Below are 18,946 nucleotides of genomic sequence, written 5' to 3'. Positions count from 1 at the left end.
AAACATGTAGATCATTTAGGGATTGTTTGGTTAGAAGTAAGTAGATGTAAGTAGGTGTGATGTAAAAAGTTTTACATGTGAAATTTGCTTTGTTTGATTTGATGTAAAAGTAACTTTTACCTAGTAAAACTTTTTACACTAGACCCCCATTTTACAGTATTTCAACTCACAACAACTTTTGTTGTGAGTTGAAATACTGTAAAACTTTGTTTAAAGTAACCTCACCACTTATGTTGGAATACTCCAAAAGCAAGCAATTTCCACCTTCAAACCTCACCATCAGGTGACGCTGTCCAGCACCAGCGACACTCTGGTGGGCGAATCTCTCTCTCTCTCTATCTCTATCTATCTATCTATCTATTAGCGAAGCCCTGAAAACTTGGACGGGATCTCCCTTTCTCTCTCGATTGACTTTTTTGTAAAATAATTATATATTTGGGTATCAAATTTTTGCCATCTCTTTTTTTTTGCTTTCCATTCATTGCAAGATGAATTCAAGCACAAAGACAATATTCCTTTGAATGTTGATGTGTGATTTCAGTTCTACCCTAGATCTTGAATTTAGTCTATTAAGCCTTGCAATTTCTAGTCTATTCCTTGTTTCAATGTAACAATAAACTAATCATATAGAAAGAGATTGGAGCAATTTTATCTTTTTGTGAACTTGTTGAGGTTGCTGGAGGTATACATTTGCAACGAATAAAAAAAAGGGTAAATGAGTAAAATGTTGAAGAATAAAGCTTTTAAGTCTTATGATTTAGAAAAGAAATGAGTGACATTTTGAGTTGATGAGTAAATTATTATTTTTTTATTTTTTTAATTTTTTAATGACATGTTTGACAAAGTTTAGTTACCTACCAATATGACTATAGCTTTTGTTTTGTTTATATTACAAACCAGCAAAATGGGCATTTTTTTAGGTTTTTTCCTTTTTTTTTTTCCTTAATCTTCAATGAAATGTTTTAGCATATCCATGTATAGGAAGATGATATAAGTTCATTGTTTTTCTTTCTATTTAATAGAATCCACTAAAGGTTGCATAGATTCAAAAAGCTTGAGTCCCTCATGTTAGCTTTTTGGATAGATTAAATTTACTTGTTCATGTAACATGTTTAGCTTCTATTAAATGGTTAATTAGCATAAATCTTTGAGACATGTTGATACATCAAATTTTTTTTTTTAAAAAAAAAAAACAATTTGTTTGCTTTGTTGTCTTTGAAGACCATGGAAAACGGATAGTTATCAGAAATTTCAATCTGAAGTTAACTCCAATTTGCAGCAGAATGATGACTTTCAGTATACTCCCCTTCTGATTTAAATAAAATCACAATGAGTGTACAATTCACAATAACTTGATATAAAATACAGCATGGTAAAGCATCACATGTGACGAAAACTGGCACAAGTTTAAAGCCTCATCTCTAACTTTGTGAGATAATTTGAACTATATCTATAGTTTCTATGATGAACAACAAAAACTATCACTTAACTCAGGTTGTTTCTTATGAATTTCATAGGTTTCACTTTTTTTCTTCTCAAAGTACATCTTTCTTCTCCTGATTAACAGTCAAAGGGCCACTTTGGTCTTCGATTTTGACCTTTTCATTGATGAAGTTGATCATTTCTTTAAAACTTGATTTTTTTGAAAGCTTGATTTGCAAAGAAGTCAACAATTTTGTTTCAGAAGAAAATATTGAGTAACAGAAGGACAAATAAAATTGACAAAGTATGTTGGGGCTGTCAATATATACAGGATTAGATTTGTCTCCATCAGGGTAAAATAGTAGAGTAGGGGTAGTTGTTTATATGCAAATAAAAGCAATTTGAAATAAATAAGTTCTTGTTATTTCTTCCCATTAGCTATCAATTCACCAAAATAACGTCATATGCCACAAGCTTTGAATTTTCATTCAGAAAAGCATCATTTTTTTATACCTTCAGATGATATAAGTTCACTATTTTTCTTTCTGTTTAATAGAATCCACTGAAGGTTGCACATATTCAAAAAGCTTACACAAAGAAGACAAGTATAAACATAGTGTTGCCTTCATTTTATTGTTTGGTATGTTGGTTTTTTTTATTTTTTTATATGGATTCTAGATGATGTAATTTTAAATAATAATTTTTTATGGATTTTTAATGTTCTTATGTTTTGGATATGTGTTAGGTGCTGTCGTATACAAAAATAATGTGGTTAATATTAATGTTGAATGCTATATTCGGATAAATTTTAATGATCTTATATATTTTGATCTAAATATTTTGTAATGTAATTTTATGTTAAAAAAATATTATTTGTTAATTAAATTTAATGCTAATTTTTTGAATAAATAAATATTAAATATTTTTATATTATATAAATAATGTATTTAAGTTAATTAATTATTTTAGCTTAAATTAATTTGTATGACAAGTATTAAATAATTAACAATAAAAACTAATTGAGGTAATCTCCTTATACCACTTATATGGTGACTGTACCTCTCACATAACATCAAACCAAACACATAAAAAGTAAATACAATATTTTGATTTACATCAAACCAAACAACAATGATGTAAGTAGAAATATAACATTTTCTCTTACACTATAAATCCACTTACATGTAATTTAACTTAGTGCCAACGAAACAACCCCTTAGAAAATTATTGAAATTTACAGTCACATTTACAATTTCAGAAATATGTATAGATCATTTTCCCTAATATTTTCAAAATAATCCAAATATATTCAAACAATCTAAATTTTTTTCCCCACCATCGAAATCTTTTATGTAGGAGGTTTAGTGTTCGATTCTCTCTTAATATATGGTTGATACATAATTAGAGTGCATTCAAATAATATTTTAATTCTAAAATTAAGCTGAAGTTTTTTTATAAATTCTTATTAGAAGCGATTGATAAAAAATGCTTCTCAAAAATCAATAAAACTATTTTCCTATATTATTTATTATTATTTTAATAAATCAAATTCAACACACTCTAAGTACTGCCCCCACAGAAGAGCCAAAAAAGAAAAAAAATAAAAATAAAATTGGGCGTATATCACAACTCACAAGAAAAGAAAAAAAAAACAAAAGTTCATCCAAGCAATTGGGATCCAATTCCAAAGATCCTATCGGATCTCCAGCATATCGGATCCAGATCCGAAAGTCCAAAACCCGTCAACATACCTATAAAAATCCGTTTCACTTGCGATCCAGATTCCACTCCATCGTCAACACCAAACTCTCGAAGATCGAAACCCAGATCCCTCGCTGCCATGGATTCCGGCGACTGGGACGACCTCCGCCGCGAAGCTCGCCGCCTCGAGGGTGACCTCGACGTCCGTCTCTCCTCCTACGGCAAGCTCGGAGGTCTTCTTTCTCTCTTCGCCCTCTTCCTATCCTTGATTTCCTCCCCCATTCTTGTTGAACTTGCTTGTACTGATCCACAGCGGGTTATGCTGATGCGAGAGCTCCGGTGAGCGAGTCTCACTGGAAGTCGATGGAGATGGAGATCGAGAACCTCTTGGAGCGGCTACTTGATGTCAATGAGGCCATGAGCCGCTGCGCTCCTGCCGCCACACCCGCCGCTGCTGTCGCTCAGAAGCTCACCCGCCACCGAGACATCCTACACGAGTTCACCCAGGTTGCCATTTCTTTCTCTTATTTTGGATTAGATCTTGAGGATGTTTTCTTATTGATTGTAGGGTTTTAGTTGAAGAAAATTTGGATGTGTGATGTGTTTCTTGGCAATGAATTGGGGTTGAAAGATGGAGATTCAATTGATTTGAGAGGGATGTGGTTGTGATTTTCTCATTCTTGGAACTGCAAATTGGTGGCATTGGTTTTAAGTGGATAAATTATAGGTTTCCTGAAGTTTCTTAGGATAGTGATTTGAATTATAGTCTGGTGAAATTCCATAATTGGTTCCCAAACTATGTCTAAATGTTCATTTTGGTCTCTTAACCCTGAAAAAATTTCATTATTGGTCATTTTGTGTTTGGTAGTTGATGCTGTGGGAATTTATGGTTTAATGGACTATTTTAGTTCTAAATTCAGTTAGATATGTGATGGAAGGATCAAATTGAATATATTTGTGCAGCTCAGGGACAATGTGAATATATTTCATATTTGTGTTAGTTGGGAGTGAAAATGAACAATGAATGTATTTGTGTAGTTCAATAACCAAAGCAAACAAGTTTGTGGAATTTAGAGGCCAAAGCAGCACTTATTTTTTGGGTTCAGAACTAAAATAAATATTTGGGTATAGCTGCTTCTGTGCATACTTTATTACTTCAAAGCGGTTCCGGTTTGTTTGTTTTGGGAGTTTTGTTAGCATTGTAGGTCGTTGGTCTCAGTTGTATTATTAACATGTTCTGTTATTGTTTTTCTGTACATATGACAAGCGTGCATGTTGTCCACTAGCTGAAACTAATGCTAGTTTGGAAAAGTTGGGGGTTGTTCTTAAAAAAAACATAAATAATTGTAAATCATGTTGTAAAAGTTTGGTGAATGTGAGTTTCTAACAATTCTAGATCATTAATTTAAATGTTAAAAGTTGGTTGAGTTGGTGAGGTTGATATCCAATGACTTGCTATTCCTTCTATCTCGTAATCAAGTATTCCGATATGTATGCTTATATGCATATAAACACACGCACATCTATTTATATGGGTGTCTCTATATTTGGAATTCTTAATTATTATTTGAAAGTCCTTCTCTATGTTAATTTAATTTAAATACTTATCTTCTTCTTATTTTTACATTACTACTTCAAAAATTCAAACTTTGTAAAGATTTCTTATATTCAACTCAAACTTAGATAAAAATTCTTTTCTTTTGTCTTCTCTTCTTCCGGGTGAGGGGTTTAAAGTCTTAAATATTCTAGACAAGTTTTAGCTTCTCATTCTTTATTATAAATTTATCTACATTAGCTTATCATTTTGCAAGAATTGTTTTTATATCCTGATCTATATTAATTGCTAGATGATATTTATTAGTTTCTAATCGCCATGAAGTGACGCATCAATGATTTTATCTTATGATCATGACTTGTAAAGTTTTAGAAACTCACGTTGATTTTATTTGATAATTTGAATTATATAAATACAATGGATGAAGTAATTTTTCATATTAACAATTATTTAGGAATTTATAGATTTTTTGTTTATGTGAGAAATGTTGTTTAGTTATTTTTTTAAAAAAATGAAGATTAATATATTAAAATTTGCTAAAATTATAATTATGATTATTTGAAATAGATTCTTATTAATTTTGTAAAAGTATATGGTCAATTTTTTCTACTTTAAATATGAAATAAGATGGGTTTAGTGGGTTGGGATGGAACAGGTTTGGGTTTGGGTTTGGATGTTGTATTTTTCACGCATACCCATAACAATGCCATCCTCTGTAGTAACTGAAAAAGAATGAAGAGGCGGTATAGTTTCATGAATAGAGTGGAGTGCATTTTCAAAAGTGAGCCATTTAGGTCCTTGTGCTACAAGTGTGGTGTAGATGTTATTACGCTTTACGCATGATCTTTTATATTATTTCAGTGTTGATTTAGAATGAGAGTCTCATGGCTCATGTCGCATATGTTGAGTTTTGTATACATTCTCAACTTATGCCACCTTAATGATTTTATTTTTTGAAACAATTGAAAAATTAAAAATTGAATGACGAATAGCAACTCTCACGGCACAGGTGCCAATTTGCGCACGACTTGCCATGTGCCACGTAAGTTGCTCAGTCCTCATCAGCAATGAAAATAACATGAGATGGCATGTGTGTAATGCTGTAACAATAAGGGACTAAAAGGGCACCATTCTGCTAGTTCAAACACCTAAATGCCTTATTTTTGGGATCACTGACCAAAATAGCCAATTGACGTTAGTTCATAGACTAAGAGTACACTTTGTTCTTCATGAATGTGCTGGACTTGTAATGGCAGTTTTGCATTATAATCCCATAATTCCTTCTTCTCTAGCAGCTTTGACACCTTGAATTCAATGATCTGGTCCTAAATTGAGTGTAATTTCTTGAACTCTTAGGAATTCAAGCGCACCAAAGGAAACATATTATCCATGAGGGAACATGCTGAGCTTCTTACTTCAGTTCGCAATGACATAAATGAACACAAGGTATATGTAGTCTGTGTTGTTACTGGAAATAACTTAAGAATTTAAATAGCTCTGTTGTAATAATGGAGAATTACAGGCATCGAGTGGTGCGCAGCTTGTGCCAAGTCTATTGAGAGAGCGTGCAGCCATACATGGAAGTATTACTCAGGTGACATTATCTAATGAAATTTCACTAATGAGGTATTGCTGCTACAAAGGAAAATTCAGATTGTATCTTGTAGATTGAGGAAGTAACCAATCAAGCTGATGCTGTAAAAGGAGTATTGGCAGCCCAAAGACATACCTTCAGTGACATACAAGGGAAAGTAAAGCATTTGAGTGAGAGATTTCCTGTGATCCGAAATCTCCTGGGTCTCTCTCTTTCTTTCATTGACATGTTTTTTTTTACTTTCTGGATAATAGTTATAACTTTCTACCTCGTGATACAGCATAAAATGTTCACACTTTGTTGAGCATGGATAAGGATTGATAATGGTCTTTAAGAGAAATGAGTTTTACAAAGCCATAGACAAGCCTGACATTGTTTCCCAAACCATCTGTTCAGTTGTATTCCAGTTCTATGGGAAGTTAATAATTATTCTTTATTCTGGTAGCTTGTTTGCTAGCTTTCAGCTCCCAGTATCATATCTACGCTTCTCTTGTGCCTATGATGAATAACTAGATGCTGTAATCAAACTAGCATAAATTATGTTGATCTACACATGAACTGAAATCTGTTAGATACCATCGTGTTGTTTCTGGTAAACAATCCATGTGCCATATACTCCTAATCTTAGGCCCTACCCCTAATTTCGCCCTCAAATTGCAACTTAGCATCTTATTTGTCTCTTGAGGAATTGCTTTACTGTAAAAATCTGTATTTCTGAGCTGACTTGAAAAACATGCAATCAGATTGAGACAAGTTATGAGCCACCTATTTAATGAGTTTCATGCTTTCTTTATAGGGGCTATCAAGCGCAAGAAATCAAAAGACACTCTTATTCTCTCGGCTGTGATCGCAGCATGTACATTGTTCCTCATAGTATATTGGATCTCAAAATGATCTTGAAATGATCTTTCATCTCAAGGTAACCTGTGTTGTGTGTATTACCTTGTGATTCTATTACGCTTATCATTATACACATTGTCTTCTATGTCTCATCACTCAGGACCAATCTTGAAAGCACATGAACTCAAGAAAGAGCCTCAACAGCCAAATTTAGAATCATACACAAAAATGGCCCTCTTTGAAGTCAAAAGGAGGGCAAAAAATCTGGAATGTATGGAAGGTTCACTGGAGGCTTCACATTGAGTTTCTTTAGATATGTAAAAGAATCTGCTACTGCAGAAATCATGATTCATACTGGTCTCTCAAAATGTTGTGGTGACATGATTTAGAGTATGGACCTTGATGCAACATTTAAGACGAGGAAACAGCCCTAGGCCAAAAGGATGTGTACATATAACCATTTACACTGACAGGCATTTTTTCCCCCCAAGTTCCATTGCCAGGATATGTCTTACTGCAGCAATTTAGTTCCAGAATATTGCTGCAATTACCAAGATGATTATTTAGAGACATTGCTTAAAATGCAATCATTTCTCCGGGGCTTTTTGTCTTTCCTCAGTTCACTTTGTTGGAATCCTGTATCCTGTCTATGCTTGAGAACACGCCCTATATAATATGAAGTACTAAATGAGCCTAATGAGGACATTTATGAATTTGATGAGGTTGGAAGTTCGTAATTTATTTATTTATTTATTTTTGGCAAATGAGAACTTACAAATTAAGTGGCTTTTTGGGGAATAAAGCATCCGGAGTTATAAGGGAAAATGAATTAAATCTCTAAATGTTTCAAAATTTTTCGGTCAAACCTTTTGATATTTGAATTTGTCAGACAACCGCTCCAGATTTGTATAGTTTGTGTTTAATGAGAGTCATTTCTATTAATCACTTTTACTTTTATGATAGTGACAAAAAAAATACATTATCAGAAAAATAAAAAAAAAAGGGATTCTGTTAATGTATTAATAAGTAAAATTTAGAAAGATTTTTAAAATATGTTTTATTATTTTAAATAACTAAAGGAAAGCATTTATCTGCGTTTCTAATTGATGCAGGATGCTTATTAATATTAATATTCTTTTAAACAAATTATTAAACATTTATTTAAATAATTAAATCTGGCCAATAGCGCTTATTCCCCAAGGTATTGTGCAAGTGCAATATTTATTAAAAAACTGTGGTCATTCTGAAAGCCAGGTCCTCTAATTTAGGCTTATTTGGAATTCACTCACATTAAATAATCAGATTTTGGTCCATGCAGGAAGCTAAACATTATGGGGGGCGCAAAAGCTGACAACACACTTTACTACAATGAAGATTGGGAGTTACCCAACATACCTACAACACTCAAAAAGATCTCACACCTAGCTAGAATTCTCTTTTTTTTTTTACATGCAATTTCTCTATAAGTAACAAATAAAAACAATCAATGAGAATATAAAAGGTGAGGGGGGAAAAAAAAAGCAAGCCCTATACTGAATGGTAATCAAAAGAATCACATCAAAGGTAATGGAAATTCAACGATGTCTAGTATTTGAGCTCCGTATAGTGACACCATGCAAAAATTTTGTGTAGCCAAGAAAGCTTAGCTTGCCATCAGATTGTCTAATCCAATCGGTAACCATGGAATACGATGCCGGAGCAAGGTTCATCTCCTGCAAAGACCAGACTGTCATGTTCTACAGAACCAAACAAGATTTCACTGATTAGAGTGACGGAAGCGGTTTTAATACCTGTGCCAGTTCCTCGACTGAGACGACTCGATTGCCCTCCTGCTCAAAGTACTCAAAAGCTGTGCTTGCAATCTGTTCCCAATCTTCCAATGCTTCCAACTGATAAGGACTAACTGCAGCAGCGCAGAACTCTTCGAAGTCCATCCTTCTATAAGCAAGTGGCTCAAGCTGAAGGGAACAACATTTAGTGTTAATGGCCTACTTAACTACTGATGAATAGGCACGAGAAACAATTATCGGTAAAACTGATAAGAGATCGTGCAAACATTAAGCTTGAATCTTTATCCAAGCTTATGGCTTTCACAAAAAATCAGTTCAAGCTCAGAAGATCATTATTTCTGAAGATTACATGATATGAAGCTAGCTGAACATGCATTGATGAATCCGTGCATTGCTAGAACCAACAATAGGATATAACCAGTTATATCTCCCCCCTAGTGTAGATTCTGGCCATCAAGACTTTTTAACAGGGGTTAATTAAAGAGATTATTAAAAAAAATATATATGTTTCTTCATAATTTAAATTGGCATGAACTGAGCTAATTTTGCAGCTCCAATGACTTATCATTTGAGCACACAGCATAGGATCAAATTCAAGGTAGGAAGTCTACAGTAAGAAATAAGGTGGTTACTGGCTAAATGGTCACCGACGCTAATAGTGAAGTGATCCAGGTGGTGATTAAAAGGGAAAGAACAAATTCTATATAAAAAAGATATTAATTATTAAATATTATCGGATAGACCAACAACAAAAACAAACATGCTAATAAACACAAACTAGTGCATCATAAAATAAAAAACAAAAGAAAAAAAGATACCGATGATTAACACCCCTTATTTGAACATAATGCTCCAGAAGTTTCATTAACACAGTATGGTTTGCACTCATGTTATCAATTTGTGTCTGGGTTCAGCATGTTTAAAATGCTCATTACATATAATGGGTATTGGTTTAAATTTTTGTAATTCAATGAATTAGTTACCACCTGGGTAGATGCCTGGGGTTCTAGATGATAAAAACAACAACAATAAGCTGTTAGTATTTCAATAATTAACGTAAACCACCTGGGCATAGAGGTGAACACCTTTAAAAACACTACTAAGGCAAATGAACATAAAAAATAAAAACAGCAAATTACTGGTACAAAATAGAGGTCATACCGCCTTTAAAATGTCTGGAACCCGAGACTCCTTCATGGCATCAGTTGCATTTTGCATAAGGGCCTGCATGTAGATGATTATATCTTTAATAGCATATACAGCATATAAAAATAAATAACAATGCTTAACATGGAAAAATTTTCAAAAGATGAATACAAAATAAAAATGAAGAATAAAAAACCCCCATGCCTATTTTAAGCAAATAAGGTATTAAATGTGAGGCAAGGCAGGAAAACAAACTGTTCGAAAATTCTCCAGTGAAACACGCCCATCTTTAGATGGTTCTAATAGATTGTATTGAGACCTGAGATACAAAAGCTCGTCCTCTGTTAGAGCTTTGGAGAGGGCCTGCAAAAATTTGATTTAATTTATCAAAAATGATTGCTTCATCAGAATGACACATCCAGAGGTATTTCTATTTAAATAAACAATATATTTTGAAAACTGAAGCACCTAAAATGGATCCACAAGAAAAGGCAACAAAACATGTTACAAGAATCAAGAATATATAATAATATCATACAGTAGTGTGTATTGGATCTTTTTGGAAGATAGAGATCAGAAGTCCAATCATGTTCCAGAGAGCATCTAGGCTGTGTTTGGCAAATGGATAAGTATCTTGAGATAAACCAAATTTTTGTGAGATGGATAAATATATCTAGTATTTATCCATCTTTATCTACACCCAAACAACATGTCTTGTTTGGTTAAAAACAAGTTTTCTTTAATTGGAATAAGTATGAAGGATAAATGTTATTAAATGTTCAAAAGACATGAATAGAGAGATAGATAACTTATTCTTCTATCATATAAGAGTAAGTTATACCAGGCTTTATCCAAAAATACTTGAGTTGACTTGGATAGCCATTCTAATAACTATCCACAATTTCTAAATGTTGTTTGGTAACTTATCCATTGATAACCTTGGTTTACCCAAAGTTTCCCCATTCATCAAACACACCCTTAAAGCTTTGTGTTCAACATAAAAACACAGTTTAGAAGCAAGCGCTTCCAGTAATAATAGAAGCATATAGCAAAGAAAATTAACAAAAATAAATAAATAAATAATTGTGGAAGTTTTATGGATTCATGAAACTTATAAATTTCATAATCGCTGCTGGCCAAGATTCCAATAACCTAGCTTCTGACAAGTTATTACAACCTTTTAGGTTAAAGTCAAAAAATCTTGACAAGAATCAAGTTATTGTTGATAATGTCAAAGGCAATACAAAAAAAGTAGAACTTCTTTACTTCTCATTTTTGAAAATTATGAATTTACTTTATTGGACAATCTATCATCCAGTAAGACTAGGTTCAAGTTGTGTCATATTTATCTACCAAAGATCAGCATGCTTGGCTATGCACCAACCAGCTGACCACCCAGCGGGAAATCTTCACACCGCGAATTTTATGGCTGGCAAGAGTTAGTTCACCTGCATGCCACATTTATGTACTCTGTGCCTTTATTTACTAGTTAACAAAAGTAATCATATATTGCTTCTAGATATTATATCAAGCTCTTAATTTGGCATGCCTAAATCAACATTGGACATCTCATCCAATCAACATATCTACCATATTTTCCCATTAGAAGTATAGATCCATAAAAGAAAGCAAATACAATTGCAAACAAATAAATGCAGGAAACACATATTAAAATGATCACAATCAAACTACAGATATGCATCACTAGATTTTCCCACAGCTACGACTTTCGTAAGTGATCACCTAGTTATTCACTAAATTTCAATCATGAATGCTTCACCTTTGCCTTAACCAAGAAAAGCAAAATGCTAGATCATATAGGTAACATCATATTTGCTTGGTGGCCTAAGTGAAAAATTGTCATTCCTGCACCTAGCAACACAAATACAACAACCAACCAAAAGCATGCAGATGAAGATTAACTAGAATTTTTTGTTTTGATATGCACATGTAAACATAACTAATATTGGAATTCGTTAATAAAATGGCTAAACATGGTATTTTAAATACTGGCCAATTTAGAAATCCAAATATTTCGAGATCTACCTGTATGTAGCAATCCCATTTTCCATTAAAGTAGATGCTCAAACTCATCAAGAACAAACTGCCTTCATTCAATATTTATGTTTTGTATTTCTTTTAGCATCACTTCCACTTCCTACATCCAGTTTATTGTTTAATTACCATTATTTTTCTCTATTTGACCATCCTTCTATTTTCATGTTAAATTTATTTAAAAAAAAACGTTTATCTTTAATGAATAATATGTTTTTAGGATTAGAAACAGGAAATTATTTGCCAAATCAAACACTAAGGGACTTTTTTTATAAAATGAAGAATTTGAAAAATCATGCTTCAGAAAAAAACATGCTTCTCTAAAAGGTGTTTACCATTGCAGAGAAGCTCTGAGAAGTACCAGTAGCTATGCTGCATTATCCATATGTTGTAATACCAAATGTGATCCAACATTCCTTTTTCCAATGTCAGATTAGACTGCTAGAGACGAACATTTTGTGCTGCCTTTACTTGCACTACTTTTTTTCTCTACTTGACAGTCCTTTCTCATATAAAAATAATATTAGTTTTAATGAATACTAAGTTTTTAGAAACATGAAATTCCTAACCAGACACATCCTGAGACACTTATTTTCCAATAAAATTAGAGCTTGAAATCCATGTTCAGACTAATCTCCCACAAGCAGTCTCCATTGTTAGGAAGGTTTGAGAAGTACCACCAATTATGCTGTATTTATTATCTATATGTTGTTGAGCCAAGTGCAATCCAACCTCCCATTGTCCAATTTCAGATTTAGGATGCTAGAGATGGCCATTTCCATGATAGCTGTTCTTCCACATTTTGAGCTCCCCTAACCTTAACTTAAATCCAGTGAAACAAGGAATACGAATCACAATTCAATACATTTGGGAGTACCAAGTTATATTGCAGATGACGGCTAATATCATATAATATGCTATCAGAATGCAGTCAGTGTAGAGAATATATTGTCCCTTTCCCAAAGCACAAGATGCTTGTTGGCTTATCATCTACAACCCAATATATGAATTGTGCATGTAGATTGATTGCATATCATGCCCAACTGCTAGCAAGATAGACATCTATTACTTGACATTTCTTTAACTATGATAACTCAAATGTGATTTTTTTTTTTCTTGGGAAAATCTTGACGTATGGTACAACCACAAAATTTTAGTCTCTCTAGTACAAGTTGAGTAGCAACTGTATTCAAAATATTCTCGATACTAGTTTTAAATATCTAAACTAAATACATCACATGATGCATCTGTTAAATATTTTAAGGAAATATGTATCCAAAATTCAAGTGGGAAAAGAGGAGCATCTCATAACATTCTATACAACCTAGATGGTGAAAGTGAAACCAGAAGATAAAATACAGTATAAATCATCACAGAAATTCAGGATCCTTAAGAATGAAGAAATTAGTAAAGCAAAGAGGGAGGAACCTTAAGTGCTGCACGCCTCAAGGGAGTTGCACGAAGGTACGATTTGACTAACTTATAAATCAAGAAATCCAAAGGAATTTGCCGCTGATCATCCCGCAACCATGGGTGAGCTGCCACATAGCAGTCATCTTAGTTTACAGCAATAAACCACAATAAGAAGTCACAAGGGAAAACTGGAGGATACACCCTATGATCCAAAATTAACTGGGAACTAGAACTTAAAAACGAAAAAATCACATAATATATAAAATCTACAATTGAGGATGGCAAATCATTTAGATTCTGCAAGATTTAAAAGAAGGAATTGATGAAATGGAGACTTACTCAGGGCCTGTGCAGCAGTCATTCTTTTCCTGTAGTCTTTATTCAAAAGCCTTTTTACAAAATCTTTAGCTTTTGGTGATACAGTAGGCCAAGGTGAGTCATCAAAGTTTGGATCAGCTCTAAGTACCGTGCGGAAGATTCCTGATTCAGTCCGAGCCCAAAATGGTCTGCTACCACATAACAATATATATGTTATAACACCAATACTCCAAATGTCAGCCTCCATACTGTATGACCTATGTAAGACCTCTGGAGCAACATAGTATGCACTGCCGACAATGTCATTTAGTCTTTCATCTGTAAAGTAGAATATCATCTTCCAAGTTAGTGTGTTGAAGTACAAACAGGGGTATAGCGATATTGGTGAAATAAAACTCAGTAAAGCAGAACCAAGACATAGAAAAAACTAACAATGCAAAATCAGAAGCTCAATTGGTACGGAAGCAGCTCAACACCTGGAATAAAGATATATGAACAGCTAGTTGTCAACTTGATAAACACTAAAATTTGTACCAATTATAATCAAGGCAATGACATGCATCAGGGACGCGAGACAAAAACTAGAAGGATATTTTGTTGATACGCAACATGTTGCTCACAAACTTATTGCCAGATCAAGCAAAAGTAGAAGTTTCTGTAGACTACGAAAAAGTATAAAAAAACAAAGGAAAAGGCAAAATATTGGAAAAGAAAACGGAGTGTCTTGGGCCAAAGATTATACAAACAGAAACATATATTTGATAGGAGCACCTAGAGGCTAGTACAAATGCCACTTCAGATTATAAGGGAGAAGATATGGCCTAGTAAGGCCTTACTAATGAAGAAACAGAAGCATCTACATGGCAACCAATTCTAAATCATAACCAAAGAATTGTTGCATTTCTGGAAGACCTGAATTATCATGCCTTCCCATAGAAAAATGCCAATAATACATATCCTTTATAGAACATTTTTCCATTCTAATCATGAATAGTTCCTGTAGTAATTGTTCATGAATAGAAAAATTTAGGTTCTGTCAGCCTATATCAACCAGTCACACTTTAAAAATAGAAGATTGTGAAAAGTGGGATCACATGATAATGAGCTTAATCATGTAGCAGAAAATTGGTTGATGTTATTGCATCCATGACTTGTTCATGTTTATAACTTTGGAAAACAAAAAGTAAGTAATAAAGGACACTGAATGCAATAAACCAAGCAGAAACTAATAGTGTATACTAGAAATTTAATACAGAAGTTGTAGAGGAGCCACAATGTTACCACTCACTCATGTCACATGTGGCATGTAGGGGAAATCGGGTGGCGATTGTCATGAATTCTACCATTATTAATTGGAAGCATTGATTCAAGTGCAATGAAAATATTTAATAATAATAATAATAATGAGAATACTAAAAGGAAAATCTGCAGTTTATGACCAAATGAATTGGCTTTTCATGTCTTAAGGTTCATTACTCTGAAAGAAAAGGCATCCAATGAACTAAACAGAATATCCAACAAGAACTAGCCAACAAGAAAAACCTGGTCTGATAAAATCAGAAAGACCAAAATCAATAAGCTTCATTGGAGCATTTTCATCGCTTGTGGAGAACAGAAAATTCTGTTAAGATGTTCAGAAAAAGAAGAAAAAAAAAAATTCAGCAACATTGACAGGTCTAGAATACTAAAGCAAAATGTTCACTGAAGCAGACCTCTGGTTTTAAATCACGATGCACCACACCTTGGAGGTGACAAAAGGAAACAACACTTAAAATCTGGACAACAATTGATTTTGCATCTTCCTCTTTGTACCTTCCACCTCTAGAATAGATTAGAACAAATAAGAAACTATGTTAATTGCTTTCTAAGAAAATTTTATCAGGAGGATTGAAAAAAGAGATTCTTACCTGGACAATATTCTATCTAATAGCTCCCCACCTTCACATAACCTGAAAATTACTAAAAAGGATTAAAGACATACAAAGTGTTTAGAAAATCACTATATATAATATAAATATATGCTAACAGGTTAATCAACACCCCTACTATACAGAGGAAGGGATAATCTGTGAATTTGAGCATAAAATCCATATACCCATTTAGATTCTAAAATCAAGAGTGACTAATTTGAACATGCAAAGGTCAGAATCAAAATAAGGCAAGGGGGAGACTGAAGACAACTTAGCCAAGTATAAGTTCAAATGCAACCAGAAAATAGATATTGTCGGTCAATGACTTTTTATTTCATGAACAAAGTATGAAGAAGAGAAACAGAGACCTACTCCATGATTATATAAACGTTAAGTGTATCCTCGAATGCATCATAAAATTTCACAAGATTTGTATGACCAGATAAAGCTTTTAGAATCTTCACTTCCCGTCGGACGTCTTCTATGGATATTGGTGTTGTCATCTGCAAAAGTCAGATATATGTTTCTGATGTACAGGATAGCTCTGAGTCAACAAAGAAAATGGAAGCAGAAAGTTTTTGCATACCAAACAGCAAGAGCAGTAAGTATCCTAATTCAAGTAACTTAAGCAAACGGCATCCAAATCTTGAGTGCACTAAAAATTTTCAAATAAAACATCTTAAAGATGAAGTAAAATATTCAAAGAAATGTTCTGGATATCAGCTGATCTCCCAAAAGAAAACAGAGGTAATGAAGTAGCCCCACAGCTCTACTCTAAATAGAACTATACTCTTCAATGGGGAAAATAATAAGTAACATTATTTTGTATTTCTCAGGTCAACCAAATGACAAAAACTAAGATAAAACCAATGCACCATCAGCATGAATTTGTCACTTTTAGATAGGAAAGCAGAGTCCGATCCCCCGATTACTGGGTTATAAACGAATTTATCAACTAGAAGTTCTGGTTAATTTGGATATGGATCACATGCTGTGTTTGCATCTCTCCAAGTACTAACTATGATTGAATCTGAGAGCTTAATCACTTGAGAGTCGAAAGGTCTAAAACGCAACTAAAATATAACTCAGAACAAATGGACAAAACATGATCTTTCTTTCAAAGCCTCAAAATTCTTAACCGTCTAAGGGCGATCAAAATGATTTATTTTTTTAAGAAAATGGTCTAAAATTTCACGCAATTAAGAAGATCTATCTTCCCAAGAATAAATAAATCCAATATAAAAAAAAATGAATTCCTCCTGTTTTTTTAATCATCAACATTAGAAACACGAATGAAGATCTGAAAAAGAAATCCTTTTGGAGGACATCAGACAATCCAAACCTTAGCTTTGGAGATGATTTTAACAGCAACAAGCTGGCCCTTCATCTCGCCCTTCTTGGCCACGGCCGAGCAAGTATGCCCGAAATGCCCCCTCCCAACCTCCTTCCCAAGCTCATACTTAGCGCCGAAGTTCTTCCCATACCCAAAGCTCTTATCCAAAGGGCGCTCCGTCTCCCCTACGACATCCTCCGGAATAGGACCCTCCGGCGGCTTCGGCGGTCCAAGCCTCTTAAGCAACGACGCCTTGATATGCTTCGCCGGAGAAGGAGGTGGAAAAGGCCGCCGAAAGAATCTACGCGGAGTAGACCGAGCAGGGGACGGCGAAACTCCGGCAGGGTAAGGGCTAGGCCAAGGGCTGGCAGCGGCTGAGGACCGGCCAGGGGTGGCGGCCGCAGAGCCTTTACGGGAAGGCGTGGTAGCTGTACCGTTAACCACAGCTGAGGCAGGCAAAGGTGATTGAACACCGGCGACATCACCGCCCACGTTGGCGCCGCCGCCTCCACCACCGCCGCCGCCGGCGTCCTGTGCAACGGCGACGTTCTTGCCGTAGCAGAGGCCCATTGGTAAGGGTTAGAGTTAGGGTTAGGGTTTGGATGTTTGGTTGGATTGAGAGATGGAGAGATGCGTATGAATCGGGATTTGGGATTGATTAAAAGAGAAAGAGAAAGAGATGAAGTGGTTGTTTAGAAGAGCTAAAAAAAAGGGAGGGGGGCAGGTGGGAAGGTTAAGGAATAAGAACATAGAAGGAGAAATGTTGCTATTTGTTTATATATATATAAAATAAATAATTGTTGTATATATTTATAGATATATATATAATAAATAATTGTTTATATTCATATATATATATATATAATTACATTCATTAAGGCTGATGTCATGGCCTTCCCGATCGCCCCAATGATCACCGTGCGGCGCTCGTCACACCATCAAAGCGCCGAGCCAGCCTTCAATACCTGGAACCAAAACCAGCCCAAGAAACTAGCAAGCAACTATGCCCTATCAAGTAAACAAGGCAAGTAAACATGCAAGTATAAATAAAAACATCATGATTAAGGTTCAGGATGAACCATCCGCACATCACACCAAGGATACCCGAAGAAACCCACTCAAGACAAGAAACTAGAGAGAAAAGATAAACTCTCAATATAAATGGATCTGAGATACACCATGAGCCAATGACACAGCCAAGACCTTCACTCCACCAAGAGATGAAGGTGAACAAAGCCCAAAGAGCTAGCTTCTCCACCAAGTGAAGCTCAACCCTTACCAGGTCTCTAGTTATCTTTACAAGAGGAAGGAGAGGGGGTATTTATAGCCAAATCCTCTCCAAGGATAAGGGAGCCGGCCCTTTGATCCAACGGCCAATATTAGCTTAGTTGTCCCATCACAACAAGCACAGTGCTACAGTTAGGGGTGTAAATGATACACCTCTACTCGCAAGCTACTCGGGCTCGACTCGGTGAAAACTCGAACTCGGCTCGGTCACAGTCGAGCCGAGCTCGAGTAGCTCGAGTAGTCGAGCGAGCCGAGTTTGAGTATTATGATACTTGGATCGAGTGCTCGCGAGCCTAATCGAGCATGTATGTATATATATAATATTAGATTTATTTGATAAAAATCAAGGGGAAAAACTTTCGAGCTCGAGCATAATGTTTATGGTTATTTTCAGCTTTTTCGAGCTTAATCGAGCGAGCTCGAGTAGCTCGATTTATGTACCGAGTCGAGCTTGAGCTATAAAATAAATACTCGATCGAGCTCGAGCCGAGTATCGAGTACCGAATTTTCAGTCGAGCTTGAGCTCGCTACTACTCGGCTCGAACTCGATCGATTACACCCCTAGCTACAGTGCTAACAAAC

The 18,946-nt window shown here is 34.7% G+C and overlaps 2 protein-coding genes across 2 annotated transcripts; one reads left to right on the top strand and one right to left on the bottom strand.

Moving 5' to 3' along the window:
- Positions 1-3,216: 3,216 nt before the first annotated feature.
- On the top strand, positions 3,217-7,833 carry LOC120279597 (Golgi SNAP receptor complex member 1-2-like). Its single transcript, XM_039286526.1, has 7 exons — positions 3,217-3,356; positions 3,437-3,630; positions 6,035-6,124; positions 6,201-6,272; positions 6,346-6,475; positions 7,069-7,191; positions 7,273-7,833. The coding sequence occupies exons 1-6, from the start codon at positions 3,263-3,265 to the stop codon at positions 7,164-7,166; spliced, it is 678 nt and encodes a 225-aa protein (XP_039142460.1). The 5' UTR covers positions 3,217-3,262; the 3' UTR covers positions 7,167-7,191; positions 7,273-7,833.
- A 616-nt stretch (positions 7,834-8,449) lies between these two features.
- Positions 8,450-17,647, bottom strand: LOC120279035 (CDPK-related kinase 3-like). The gene is made up of 11 exons (XM_039285872.1): positions 17,087-17,647; positions 16,117-16,247; positions 15,742-15,783; positions 15,547-15,655; positions 15,377-15,455; positions 13,856-14,152; positions 13,532-13,641; positions 10,304-10,411; positions 10,064-10,126; positions 8,903-9,070; positions 8,450-8,824 (listed from the first exon to the last, which is right to left on the bottom strand). Exons 1-11 carry the CDS (start codon positions 17,645-17,647, stop codon positions 8,687-8,689), a joined length of 1,806 nt encoding a protein of 601 aa, XP_039141806.1. The 3' UTR covers positions 8,450-8,686.
- Between the last annotated feature and the right edge of the window lie 1,299 nt (positions 17,648-18,946).

The sequence above is a fragment of the Dioscorea cayenensis genome, chromosome 16, assembly GCF_009730915.1.
Source record: "Dioscorea cayenensis subsp. rotundata cultivar TDr96_F1 chromosome 16, TDr96_F1_v2_PseudoChromosome.rev07_lg8_w22 25.fasta, whole genome shotgun sequence".
NCBI lineage: Eukaryota > Viridiplantae > Streptophyta > Magnoliopsida > Dioscoreales > Dioscoreaceae > Dioscorea > Dioscorea cayenensis.
Note: the sequence above shows the minus strand (reverse complement) of the source record. Positions and strands in the feature narration are given on the sequence as shown.

Bases quoted from the DNA above. Each gene is read 5' to 3' on its own strand.
- LOC120279035 (XM_039285872.1), bottom strand. From the start codon at position 17,647: ATGGGCCTCTGCTACGGCAAGAACGTCGCCGTTGCACAGGACGCCGGC. The intron at 10,412-13,531 runs GTTCCTCCCTCT...AAATTTTTGCAG, and splicing joins TGAGGCGTGCAGCACTTAAG to GCCCTCTCCAAAGCTCTAAC. The intron at 9,071-10,063 runs GTATGACCTCTA...TGTTCCCTTCAG, and splicing joins TTCCAGACATTTTAAAGGCG to CTTGAGCCACTTGCTTATAG.
- LOC120279597 (XM_039286526.1), top strand. From the start codon at position 3,263: ATGGATTCCGGCGACTGGGACGACCTCCGCCGCGAAGCTCGCCGCCTC. The intron at 6,273-6,345 runs GTGACATTATCT...TGTATCTTGTAG, and splicing joins TACATGGAAGTATTACTCAG to ATTGAGGAAGTAACCAATCA. The intron at 6,476-7,068 runs GTCTCTCTCTTT...CTTTCTTTATAG, and splicing joins TGTGATCCGAAATCTCCTGG to GGGCTATCAAGCGCAAGAAA.